General features: G+C 39.3%; 1 protein-coding gene across 1 annotated transcript in view; it reads right to left on the minus strand.

The window, feature by feature from the left end:
- Nucleotides 1–727: 727 nt before the first annotated feature.
- vstm2a (V-set and transmembrane domain containing 2A) overlaps nucleotides 728–12,299 on the minus strand; it is a 96,178-nt gene continuing 84,606 nt past the window's right edge. The window contains exon 5 of the mRNA XM_032551318.1: nucleotides 728–4,851. Coding sequence (XP_032407209.1) covers nucleotides 4,775–4,851 — 77 coding nt within the window. The 3' untranslated portion in view covers nucleotides 728–4,774. The remainder of the gene's footprint in view (nucleotides 4,852–12,299) is intronic.

Below are 12,299 nucleotides of genomic sequence, written 5' to 3' on the forward strand. Positions count from 1 at the left end.
TTTTGTGATAGTTTGTATGTAGAAATTAGCTCATCACTGATTTTACACCATTTTGTGGAGAGACAGATCAGCATTTCTTCTGGCATCATGGTGTGGGAAGCCTCAGAGTAAGACTTCAGGTCATCAGGGATTAGGATTCTGGGGAACGGATGGTCTCATGTTGGAGTTATGTCTTACCTCCTCTAGGGTGCCACCCGGATACAGTCCTCCAAGCAAGATATGTTCCCTTCCACGTCATCATCTTGAGGCCCTCCCTCATCCAGCTAGCTCCCTCCAATCAAACAGGAGTGAACACGGTGCCAACTCAACCCTGATCATCTGGATCTGGTGGGTCACTTCCACCAGTTGTGGGCTGACTCATGCTAGCAGTCTCAGTCTGTGCTCAGTCCCAAGGGGGTTTCTCATCATACAGAGATATAACAAGCTGCGTGCTCACATTGGCAGCTGTTATCAGCTTAGTAACTATGGTGATGATTGCAGTCAGTCACATGAACCATATAATCACTTTTTTTTGAATACTACATCTGTGTGCCTAACTGATTTTGTGTGTACTTTGAAACACTGTTTGAGTTGATCTTTCTCTCCCTGCGCTCAGGGTTTCCATCCTCCGTCTATCGATCTGTTGACCGAGTCGGAAAGCGGGACTTGTTGTTTCAGCACTGTCAGCAGCCTCCTCCAGCCTATTTACTGCATCGCCGAGTGTGCAAACAGACGGGATCCCTCAGTGTTTGAATTTCATCTGTGAAAATGATTTATTTAAATATTATTCTGATACTGTCATTATAATACAAACGGTTGCAATGTTTCATTACAGAAGCCTCACACAATACCAAAGAAAAAGAGAACCAGAGTTTTTTAGAGTTCTGACAGCTTAACAGACAGACAGGACTGCATCAAAGATGGAGATACATTATTAGAAGAAACAAACACATTTAGAGTGGATGAAGAGCGTGGCTTCAGAAGGATCGTTGAGTGATGTGTCTGAGAGAACATCCCTGGAAGAAGGACCCGCAGCCGGAGCGTGAGCTGGTAGAGACTGAGAAGCTAATCCACCTTTCCAGTAATGATACAATTTCAGTCAAAGCTCCAGTCTCTCCTTCTTTATTATTCAATGTTAAGTGGGGGGGACCATCAAGCTAACCCCCCTAGATTAGGATAGAACCATGGAGATGTTTTTCATATACCTATTTATATATATATACATGGATATAGAATCTTCTTTTTCTTCAAAAACACATTTTATGGAAGTTCATTTTCAAGAGATGGAAAATCCACTTCGGACTTCTTAACACATGAATATGAATACATGGTACTATTGTTACAAATACAGCACATCACTGGCCTCTGCCTTTTCAAATGGCTCTGAAAAAACCCCAACAGAAAATAAAACGTTAACATGCTTCTTAATTCATTTACAAGTTATACAGATCTGTAACGGTTTTTGTTAGTTTTTTTACACGGCGGTTTGGACAAACCGCCCACTCGGACTGCGTACATTCTCCAAAAGCATTCAGACAAACTTTCAGTGGAATCAGCATCACGATCCCATTCTCATCTCTGGAAAATAAATTGCCCTCCTATTATTATTTATTTTTTTTCTTCTTGCAAAATAAACTTTTTGAACTATATTATATAACAGGTCTCATTTAAAAACAATCAGTCCCCCAGTCACGGCAGAATGGCGAAAATGAGACAGTGATGGCAGATTAGTTGTCCAAACGCGCCCTGCGGAGGTTTGGAATTAGAGGGATTAGAGCGGGCTGACCCTTCCCGCCCTGCGCGGAGCTGCGCGGTGCCGCGCAGTGTGGTGCTGCACGGTGCGCCGTGTCTTGCTGGAACGTCTCGGGGTCTTAGAAAGCACGCTGTGCTCCATCAGCCTGTGGACCTCGCTGCTGAATCAACAAGTCCCCCTTAAACTGTTCTTTGGCAATGTGATAAACTATACAAGAGAGGGGATTCGGCTTTGTCTGTAAAATGAAACACGAGTTTAAAGTGAGGTTTTGCATTTTGAGAACACACAGCAGAGGGATTATTGCACGTTGAGTTGTTTTGTTGCCTATGAGTTCTTAGCTTATGCCATACCACAAATACATATTCATGCTTATTTTATTTGGCCACCTCATAGTTTGGGGTTTTGAATAAGCGAAAAAAGATGTGCTATTGATCAGCATGTATTTTTAAAAACTGCTGATCTCATTGTTAGGATAACTGCGGCGTTATGGCAACACGGTACTCATGGAGGATAACTTTCACATATCTGCTGCTCTGTCATTCATGGCTGTTTCTGTTTGAATTAGAATCCAAGTTTCTGCTGGATGGCGCTCAAAAGTCAACAATAACAGATTCATTTTAGTTTCCGGATCATGTTAAAGATCTTGAAATCGCTGCGAAAGCCAGCCGCTGCTCTTCCAGCCGCTGCTCTTCCAGCTTTCGTGTCAGATTGTCAAAGCATTTCATTCATAAATCCTTGGTGCACATTCAAAATATCCCGGGAAACATGAGTTTTATGTAAAGCTGTAAAAAATATAGCAGTGTGAGATCAAAGAAAAGCAATTTCAACAAAACCAATACTCTTCTCTTGAAGGTTATTGTGTATAATTCTATGTCTAACTGGCTGTTATTTCATCACAGCCTTGCTTACATATCTGTGAGAAATGTTCAAATACAGCAAATCTAAAAACTTAACACAACCTTATGACAGTGCCTGCTCAGTGGTGTAGAAGATGAAGTTTTCCACATTCATCCATCTTTTGTCCTCCCATTTTCCCTACCAAAGATTGATGTACGATTAGGTTACATGCAGGAACCACCATAACTAAGACTATGTTCACACAGCAGCTCAATTCCAATTTTTTGCTGAAATCAGATTTTTATTATTCTTTTGCATGAACGTTCCTCATACTGAATGAGGCAATTGGTCTTCTGTGTGAATGGTTGACGACCCCAAAGTGACCTGAAAACGCAGAAGAAAAATCTCGACATCAAATAGCAGCGCTCTGTTTACTGAACTAATGATGCACACCGCTGTCTACTGATTTATAGTTTATTCAGCAATGGGAGCCGGTGCGAGGTCACAAGACGAAGGCAGCTAACAAAAGAAAGCCCAGCTAATAGCAACGCCTCTTAGTGGAGCATTAAAAGCAACTTTTCTCCTGCTAGCGCTAGACAAGCATGTTGGTTTTGGTTGTATTTAGTCCACTTCGTGCTTTTGGAGCAGCCTCTGATCTGCCTGGTGTTCAGATAGTCATTCAAACCGCACCAGACTTCACTTCAACTGAACTGAGACCGAGGTTATTCAGTGGACCAGAGTTCACTTTTTTTAGTCTGCATGAGTGTTTGATTACACATCCACACCTCCACAAACAAAGGTGTGGAGGTGTGGATTTGCAAATCCACACCTGCAAATTCACACAAATGTAGATGTGCCTAGATTTGACTTTCTAGGCAAATGTACTGGAGTTTGATTAAAGCGGGCTAAACAGGGTGGTGTGAATGCACAGTATTATACTGTGGAATACATCATGGTGTTTCTCCTGCCCAATACCATTTCTTTGATTGTTTGCAGTTTGCTAATGATGACTGTTTGTTTTGCAGTAAGACCCTGTAGAATTTGTCCCATTTAACACAGAAAAAGAGTTCTATGTGTTTCATGATTTACCTTGATTTCATTATACAACATTAGGAATACCTGGCATTTAAGCAAAGGTGTGTTCAAGGTTTAGATCCTCCATGTTCCTGCGTTCGCATTCCTGATCTACAGTTCATTAAATCCCTCCTTTGTGATTAGCTACTGAAATATTTCAGAGAAGATTAATGCTGGTCAGAATCAATCATCCAGTTGTCACGTATCAGGATTTACAATAACTCATAGTGACTTTCTGTTTTTTTTTTTATTCCTACTAATGGTGCATTACAAATTAAAATGACAAGGGGACATTATTTTCACACCAAAGCTAGCACAGAAAAAGAAACTGCGGTTCAAAACATTGGAACATTAAACTCCAAATGTCGGCTCATGTAGGTCAGATATTTTCCTCATCTTCAAAACCTCCAGACTCCAGACATGCACTTCTGATGATGAATCACCAACAGGATGTAAAATTATGCACATCTGAAATTTGGATGGATAATACGGCTGAAAGAGAAATGAAAAGAATGACCCTTTTAACTTAAAGGTTAACATCAATCGTCTAATTTAACACAGACTTGTATTAGATTTATCTCATCTGGAGAAGGCTAGAGTGCCTATTCACAATGATCAATGGCCAATATCAGCAGCAGCTATGTATACAGCACATACATTAGTTCTGTGTTTCAAATAAAACAGACATATATCTAGGATCAAATATACTACACAAATATAGATTCTTCGATTTTCTCGTTTACTTTTGAGCAATGAACACAGAAATGTCAACAGCTAAACTTTAAGAAAGTCATTCTTCCATGAGAGTTATCCAACAAGATAGAGTCCGGGTGTTAGGAGGCGTCTCTGCTGGCGTCGACCAGGTGTCTGTAGAAAAGGTGCTCCTTCTGCTGCCGTTGTGACTGGTGTTTATAGTGGCTAGTAATAATGTGCTAAGTGCAAGAGCAGAAGTGGAGAGAAAATGAGGAGCAAACTGTGCTGTCCGCATGGTGGAGTTCAGGGTTGTGGTCAGTGGGTGGCGAAGGGAGTAAAACAGGCAATTTTCTTTTTTTCTTTTTTTTGATCCTCTGTTTGCTTTTGAAGCACACAGTTGGGCCAACATCTGGGAGCAAATCAAGACTGTTCTTTAAATTATAACAAGGCATCCCTCACCAGGCCACACGCCAGAAGCAGGACAGCAAGTCCAGAGCTGGACAATATTCTTGTACCTGGAAAGAGACAAACAGAGGACAGAGGAAATCAGTAACTGTGAGGTTAAGCAGAAGCTAAAACAACCTGTATTCTTATAAATAAGGATTTTGTAATAAATATTGTTAAAAATGTTGCTCTAATAAAGAAGCAAATATAACCTTAGAAACCATGTCTTCATTTCATGTGTGTTTCCCTGCTAAGTGCTGTTACTTTAAACAACATGACTCATTTAAAACTCCTTGGATCTGTTGCTTCATACATTCTAGAACTGTTTGTTGAGACATTTGACATGTGACAGCCAACATGACCGGGAAGTTTTTAATGAGTGTGCCTTTAAATATATGAAAGAAATAAGTAGGACTCTCTGATCCCATACCTGATGGTTGGGATTTTACCCAGATAACTGTGTGTCAATAAGTAGTGTTCATCAGAGTGGACAGATGTCACATGTGATGTTTAGTCCAGGGTTTAATCCTGGGACCTTCCTATTTAATATCTACATGTTCCCGCTAGCTAAGGTTATAGCAAGAAATAAGATTAGTTGCCATGACTACACAGATGATACACTTCTATACATTACAAAGTAACTCTGAACCCAGCCAATCACTGAACAGATGCTTAGAACAGGTAAATTTGTGGATATTCCACAACATTTTCCAGCTGAACAGAAACAAAACTGAAGTTATTATCTTTGGACCTAAAGAGGAGTGATCTAGAGTAGGGCTAAAACGATTCCTCGAATGATTCGAGTACCTAGATTATTAAAATTCCTCGAGGAAAATTTATCTGCCTCGAAGCTTTGTTAAATTATGTTTTATTATGTAGCGGACCGTGTTCCGCCCAGATCATTATTTGTGGTGGGCAGCGCTCTTACTTCCGCCTATGAGTTGTTGTGAAGTGCTAGCAGCATGGTGTTGCATTGTACAGCGTTTTGTTAGGGTTTTGGAGACAAATAAGGATTGTTGAACTTTGCGGATGCGATGGTTGGACTACGACAACTTTTCTGGCGTTGGAATCGCGTCGTTACGGTTTTGGAGCTAATGGTAGGAATGGCGCTGAGAGAGAGAAAGAGATCTGATTCCTCGGATAATCGTTAAAATGTTCTATAAAGTACTCAGTTACTAAAATATTCTTTTACAACAGCCCTAATCTAGAGTCAACACAAAGCTTCAGTTATTACAGCTAAAAACCAGTGATCAGGCCTGAAACCTGGGAGTAGTGATGAGCTCTGATCTGAACCTTCAGAGCCACATCTACAGTATCTATCACTTGAAGAAAATTTCCAGGATTAGAGGACTTATGTCTTTGCGAGATCTAGAGAATCTCATCCATTTGTTTATCTTTAGTCACATTGATTACTACGACAGTGTGTTCATGAGTCTGATCAGCTGGTCCAGAATGCTGCTGCTGGTATTCTCACTAAAAATAGGAAAATGGAGAACTACACCCCAGATCTAAAGTCCTTCCACTGAGAGAATAGACTTTAAAATACTGTTAGTTTATAAATCACTGAATGGCTTAGCACCACAATACATTACAGATCTGCTGTTGTTGTATCAACCTTCCAGACCTCTCAGGTCTTCTGGTTCTGGTCTGCTCTGCGTCAGAACCAGAACCAAACATGGAGAAGCAGCATTCAGCTTCTATGCACCACAAATCTGGAACAAACTTCCATATCACTGCAAAACAGTTTAAATTCAAGGCTAAAAAACACATTTGTTTGGAGTTGCCTTCAATAACAATATCTGCAGGAACATCATTCATTCCAACTTCTCATTACATTGCTTTATTTTGCCACTGTTTTGTGTGTTGCATTATGTTTTTATCATGTAAAACATTTTGAGCTGCCTGGTTGTTGAAATATGCTCTACAAATAAATGTGCTTTGCGTCATATCTTTCAGGGACACCTTCTGCCAGATGTTTTAAACCAACCATGTAACAATTCATCATGAGCAGGCCTAATTGTCTATGTTTTGTTATCTACATGAGTAAAACCACCAAAACTGGCTCCAGCCCACATCCTTTTAAACACCTCATCCACCTATCAATCCTCTGTTTATTTAATTATGTATGATCATTCAGGAATATTGATTATAACTTCATTGGATGAGTGGACTTGACTTTTATGTATTCTTTTTAAAAAATGTTGTTGACCTGGACTTTAACTTAACTTCATTCTGTCTTTTTCAGGCCTCAGCCTCCCACTGACCCCTTCGGTCTCTCTATATTCACAGAAAGGAAGTGTGAGCAATGGCACCATGCAATATTTGGCAATCAAATAAGCACAGAAGATAAAAATTATTTTTAAAATTATGTTTTATGTTTTTCTCTGGCACCCCAGTTGCTTATAAGTTGACAATATTGCTCCTCATGTTAAAAAGTTGATGAAATGTATAATAAATGGTAATAAAAATGTAGATTTTTCTTCTCTCTGACTTAATTTTGCAGCTTCATCCTACATTGTATTGCCCAGGACAACACCTGGAGCTAGATAATACTCAATCCAAATATTCTGAACCATTCTGTTCATGTGAGAATATCCTCAACATAAAAGCTCTACAGGAACCACTGGTGAATAATTGAAGATTTTGGCTGTTTCACCAAACAAACTGGTGCCGCTTTGTGTGTCATTCTTTTCTGCATTCAGATTTTTACACTAAACTCTAGTCACTTCTAAAGATGTTGGATAAACAACACAAGCAGGTAGTCATGGTTACATATGATTTTCTCCTTTGATACAATAAGTACCTCTCAAGTACTTCACTGATGTCTTTCTAGGGAGGTAAAAAAAACACCAGAGAAGTTTTTTCATTTTTACAAATAGAGTGAAATTCTCAAACGCTTTAAACAGTATTTTCAAGAATCTTTAATCTGAGTCGAATTGTTTAGTCCAGGTATGATCCGTCTATACACTGCAACTTTCATATTTGTCTCGTTCATAGGAGGTCCTTATGCTAAAATATTTAAAAGCATTTTATTTGTGTTTCCATCTGTAATTGTTTCTAATTTATTCATGTAAATGTTGCCTATTAGCATTTTTTTTCTTAGATCATTTCTTAAATATTCAAAAGAAAATGCAGCTTATAAAGCCAAGATATCTAGTCACAATGCTACTTGATACACTATTGGTTGGTCTTTGGAAAGCAGCCAATCAAGGAGAACCATTTATTTGGTGGATGTTAGCCTCTGTGGTATATCTATGATGGTTACTTGTATGCATTGATGTGTAGGGGAAAATTAGTGTTTGAACTATTAAAATAAACAGTTTTAAGCATTTGTAGAGGAAATCTGACGTATTTGTGAGTTTCAGCCATTCACAGACAGTTGAGGTCCCTGACTTTTAGAGTTTGAACCAGAGAACGTCAAATGCAGTTCAGAGTTCTTTAAAAACTATGAAGGCCTTACTTGTATGTACTAGCTCCAAAAGGAAACTACAAAGCAGATGCTAACTTGCAGTTAGCCAGTTGTTGTAGTCCTACTGTTGTCCCAGGCAATTTATTTTATTTTTATTACTGAAATACTTTCAGATAAATTATTCAAGAAGTAGTTAAAGTCATGATGTGACTGTGTGTTGTTAGCTACCCAAACTAGTAGTCTTGATCTTAGCTGTGAACAAGTCAACTTAGAAACAATACAACTTCCTTCCTTACTTCAAAATAAGGAAGGATAGTGAAAATATTATCATTGTCCTTGCTTGAGCAGAGAATCTGAGACAGCAAAGTAGTCCCATATCACCACAATGCCACCAACAATGCCAGTGTTCTAGCTGTTCCCTGTAAGTGCATTGCATGTAACCTATAAGTACGTTGAAAACTTGTAACTACCTGAAAGTACCCAGGAAGTACCCCAACTATTTCCAATAACTACTTCGAATGAACCCTAAAAGGTTACTTCCAGAATATTCTGGAAGTGTCCTCATGGTCCTCATGGCTACCCTAGGTATTCTGAATGTACCCTGCAAAAGTACTTGTGTGTATTATGTATGCATTGATGTGTAGGGTATAATTAGTGTTTGAACTATTATGTTGTTTTTTAAGCATGTATGGTGAACTATGCAAACTACATTATACCTGTAAAACCTTGAAAGTATTTTTCTAGAAACCTGTGAGCCATCTGTCTTGGCTCCTTCTAATTTTTTCATTAAAAGCTTTTTCACATAATAGATGAGAAGAAGTCTGTTGCATAACACCAAGGGTACTCATGTATTCTCTGAGTTGAAATTAACAGAGAGTGAGTGAACATTTAATACTTAATGTGTGTAATGACTGCAGCAGCACAGAGGTCCAAGGGTCAGCCATCCCGGGTCTGTTCCACTTGATTTGATTAAAACGGCTGTTAACATGTTAGAGAATGAATCAGCTGACTATAAAGAGATGCAAAAATGTCCGGGGGGATTGGGATGGTCAACAGTACCAAAAAAGACAACTGACCCTCGTACAGACATAAACAGCTCTAAATGTCTTCAAAGAGAGGCAACGGAACAAACTGAAGAGACATTCCAACAAGACCGTGACATTAGATCCAGAATGAAACTGTTATTTAATAATGTTTATCTGTTCTGACAGTTTGGGGTGGTCATAGACCTGCTGCTTCTACCTCAACAAGAGGCAAACAGTCCTGACTGAACTTTCTCACCAGGAGACTGCTCACAGGAGCCAGAACAGTCTTAGAAAGGAAAGAAAGAAGAGATAGAAAGTGCATTCAGAACAAAGAACAAAAAGCATGTTGTGTCATTCCAGATAGGATCTTAAAAAAGAAGACATTTAATATTTATGAAAGTCATCTAGACATTTGCAACATTTCTGGGCAACCGTTTTAAGAGGACATCCGTGGGGACACATTTCTTTCTATGTTTCAGCTTTGGATTGTCTGGATTTGGGAAAAGAGGAGTGAGGGGAGAGAAGGGAGTGAAGTTCCTACAGAGATAGAATATGATAGCATATTCCTCAAAATCATGTCTCATTTGGTTTGAGGGGATCCAAGGAGCAGCAGCACCGCATTGGTGAGCCAGCTGGTCCAGACCAAACATAACCTAACATCACATTTAGCTGGGAATCTGAGGACAGCAAAGTACAAAACTTAAATCTGTATTTGGGTTTCCTGCAGTCATTGGCAGTTCTTCAACGTATGACTCTCAGTGAGCCCCTTCTTCTGCATAGTCAGCCATCAAAACATGACTAAACAAATATAAATTTATGCAATGTTAATGTGAGACGGACAGAATGGAGTTCAATGACTTTATGTAATTGGGCAATAAAACAAACTGTTGGGACACACCCGGCAGATGACTTTTTTAAATGTTCGGAGTGCTTGTGGCAATGTGGTCTGAGTTCAAATTTACCCTCTTACAGAGTGATGGGCGCATCAAGGTGAGAAGAGAGAAAGATGAAGTGATACACCCATCCTAGGAAGTGTCTACTGTATAAACCTGTAGGGGCAGACATATGATCTGGGGTCACCGCAGTTGGTCAGTTTCAGCTTCAGCTACACTATAAACCCAAAACATCAAGTCAGCAGACTTCCTGAATGACGTGAACGACCAGGTTATTTCATCAGTGTATTTCGTGTGTCCCGCAGAACCCTGGGTGATCTGCTTTGTGTCATTAAAATCTTTGTTAAATGTTAATAATTATTCTTTGGAAGTCTACAAATATCTCATTATGTTCAAAGGGCAGAGCCTGATTGCTTGGAGCTATGTTCTTTGTCTCAGATCTCTTTAATCTGAGTTGATATCGATCAGACTGTTAAAAACTGGAGCTTTTCTTCCACCTCTCAGAGCTTCTTCTGATCCATAAATGCATGTAGATCTATTATCTATCTCTTCAGGATATATAGGAGAAAGTTGAGGTCTTATCACTTTAAAGTAAATAGACACAATTTTACATCTTATCACCGTGTGACTGACTGAGAGTGGAAGTGTTAGCTAACATGGCAAAGAATGTAAAAGTGTGTGCTTTAGTTTAAATTATTTAAACTATTTTTGATTACATAAATTTAAATCAAAGATTAAACTTTTGTATATATATCTTTTTAATTTAACTAAAATGACATTTTAGCAGCATATTATGAATAACAGCAGATTATGGTTAGCCATAAACTCCTAACCATAATCTGGTTAGGACATGGTTAGGAGATTATGGCTAACCATAATCTGCAGCTAAATATCTGTGTTCATCTAGACGGAGCCTGAGAGTCTAAAGACGAACTCTTAATATCTGAAAAAAAAAAAAAAATCAAATATTTTTTCAGATATTAAAAAGCATTAATCATGATGGAAACATCCACATTCAGCAGAACTTCCACAACCAGCGTGTCTATAAAAAACCCAACCACCATCATTTCACTAATAGTAAAGTAAATAGGAAAGAGACTCCCATTGGATAAAACTTCATGGATGGTTATGTTTCAACTGGCAACAAGTTATTTAACCCCAACTTCTCATTGGAAAGACCCATCCTGTGCCGTGGAGAAGATGTTAGTCTGTTTAAGGAGGGTCAACTTATCTGAACGCTTTAATCAAAGGAAACATCTGAGGAGATTCCAATAATAATAAATTGGGTTCACACATTGGGTTCATAATATACCTACAGTATACAGTATATACCTGGAGGGAAAGTGAGGAACCATCATCTTCCCAGAAGAAATGTGACCAGCAATGAATCCTGGGTGATCTAATCGTGAAAAAACTTAATATTAATAGTAAGAGCATTTCAGTACCTCCAATGGGAGGATAACTAAGATAATGGGACTAAACATTAAGAATTAAGAAAATCCCTTTTCAGAGAGGCCCATCAGGAAGAGGCTTTAATTACCAAGAAATTAGCTGTAAAGATCAGACTCTGGAGTAATCGAGGACAGTTCATGTGGTCTGAGTTCAGATTTACCCTCTTACAGAGTGATGGGAGCATCAAGGTAAGAAGAGAAAAAGATGAAGTGATGCACCCATCCTGGGAAGTGTCTACTGTATAAACCTGTTTGGGCAGACATATGATCTGGGGTCACCGCAGTTGGTCAGTTTCAGCTTCAGCAACACTATAAGCCAGGGGTGGGCAACTCCAGGCCTTGAGGGCAGGTCTCCTGCAACTTTTAGGTGCGTCTCTACTTCAACACACCTGAGTCAAATAATGAGGTCATTAGCATCACTCTGGAGAACTTGACTGCACTTAGGAGGTGATTCAGCTGTTGGATTCAAGTGTGGTGGGCCAGGGAGATGTCTAAGAGTTGCAGGACACCGGCCCTCGAGGACCAGGATTGCCCACTCCTGCTATAAGCCCAAAGGTCAGCAGACTTCCTGAAGGACGTGAACGACCAGGTTATTCCATCAGTGTATTTTGTGTGTCCTGCAGACCAGCCATATTCCAAAATGACAAAGCCAGAAATCCTTGAATTGGATCAGAGTGCTTCAGAAAATGTGAGACATCATTTTCACACATGGGTCACCCACAACACAGGGACCCTGTACCT

Source organism: Xiphophorus hellerii, chromosome 21 (genome assembly GCF_003331165.1).
Source record: "Xiphophorus hellerii strain 12219 chromosome 21, Xiphophorus_hellerii-4.1, whole genome shotgun sequence".
In the NCBI taxonomy this organism is placed as follows: domain Eukaryota; kingdom Metazoa; phylum Chordata; class Actinopteri; order Cyprinodontiformes; family Poeciliidae; genus Xiphophorus; species Xiphophorus hellerii.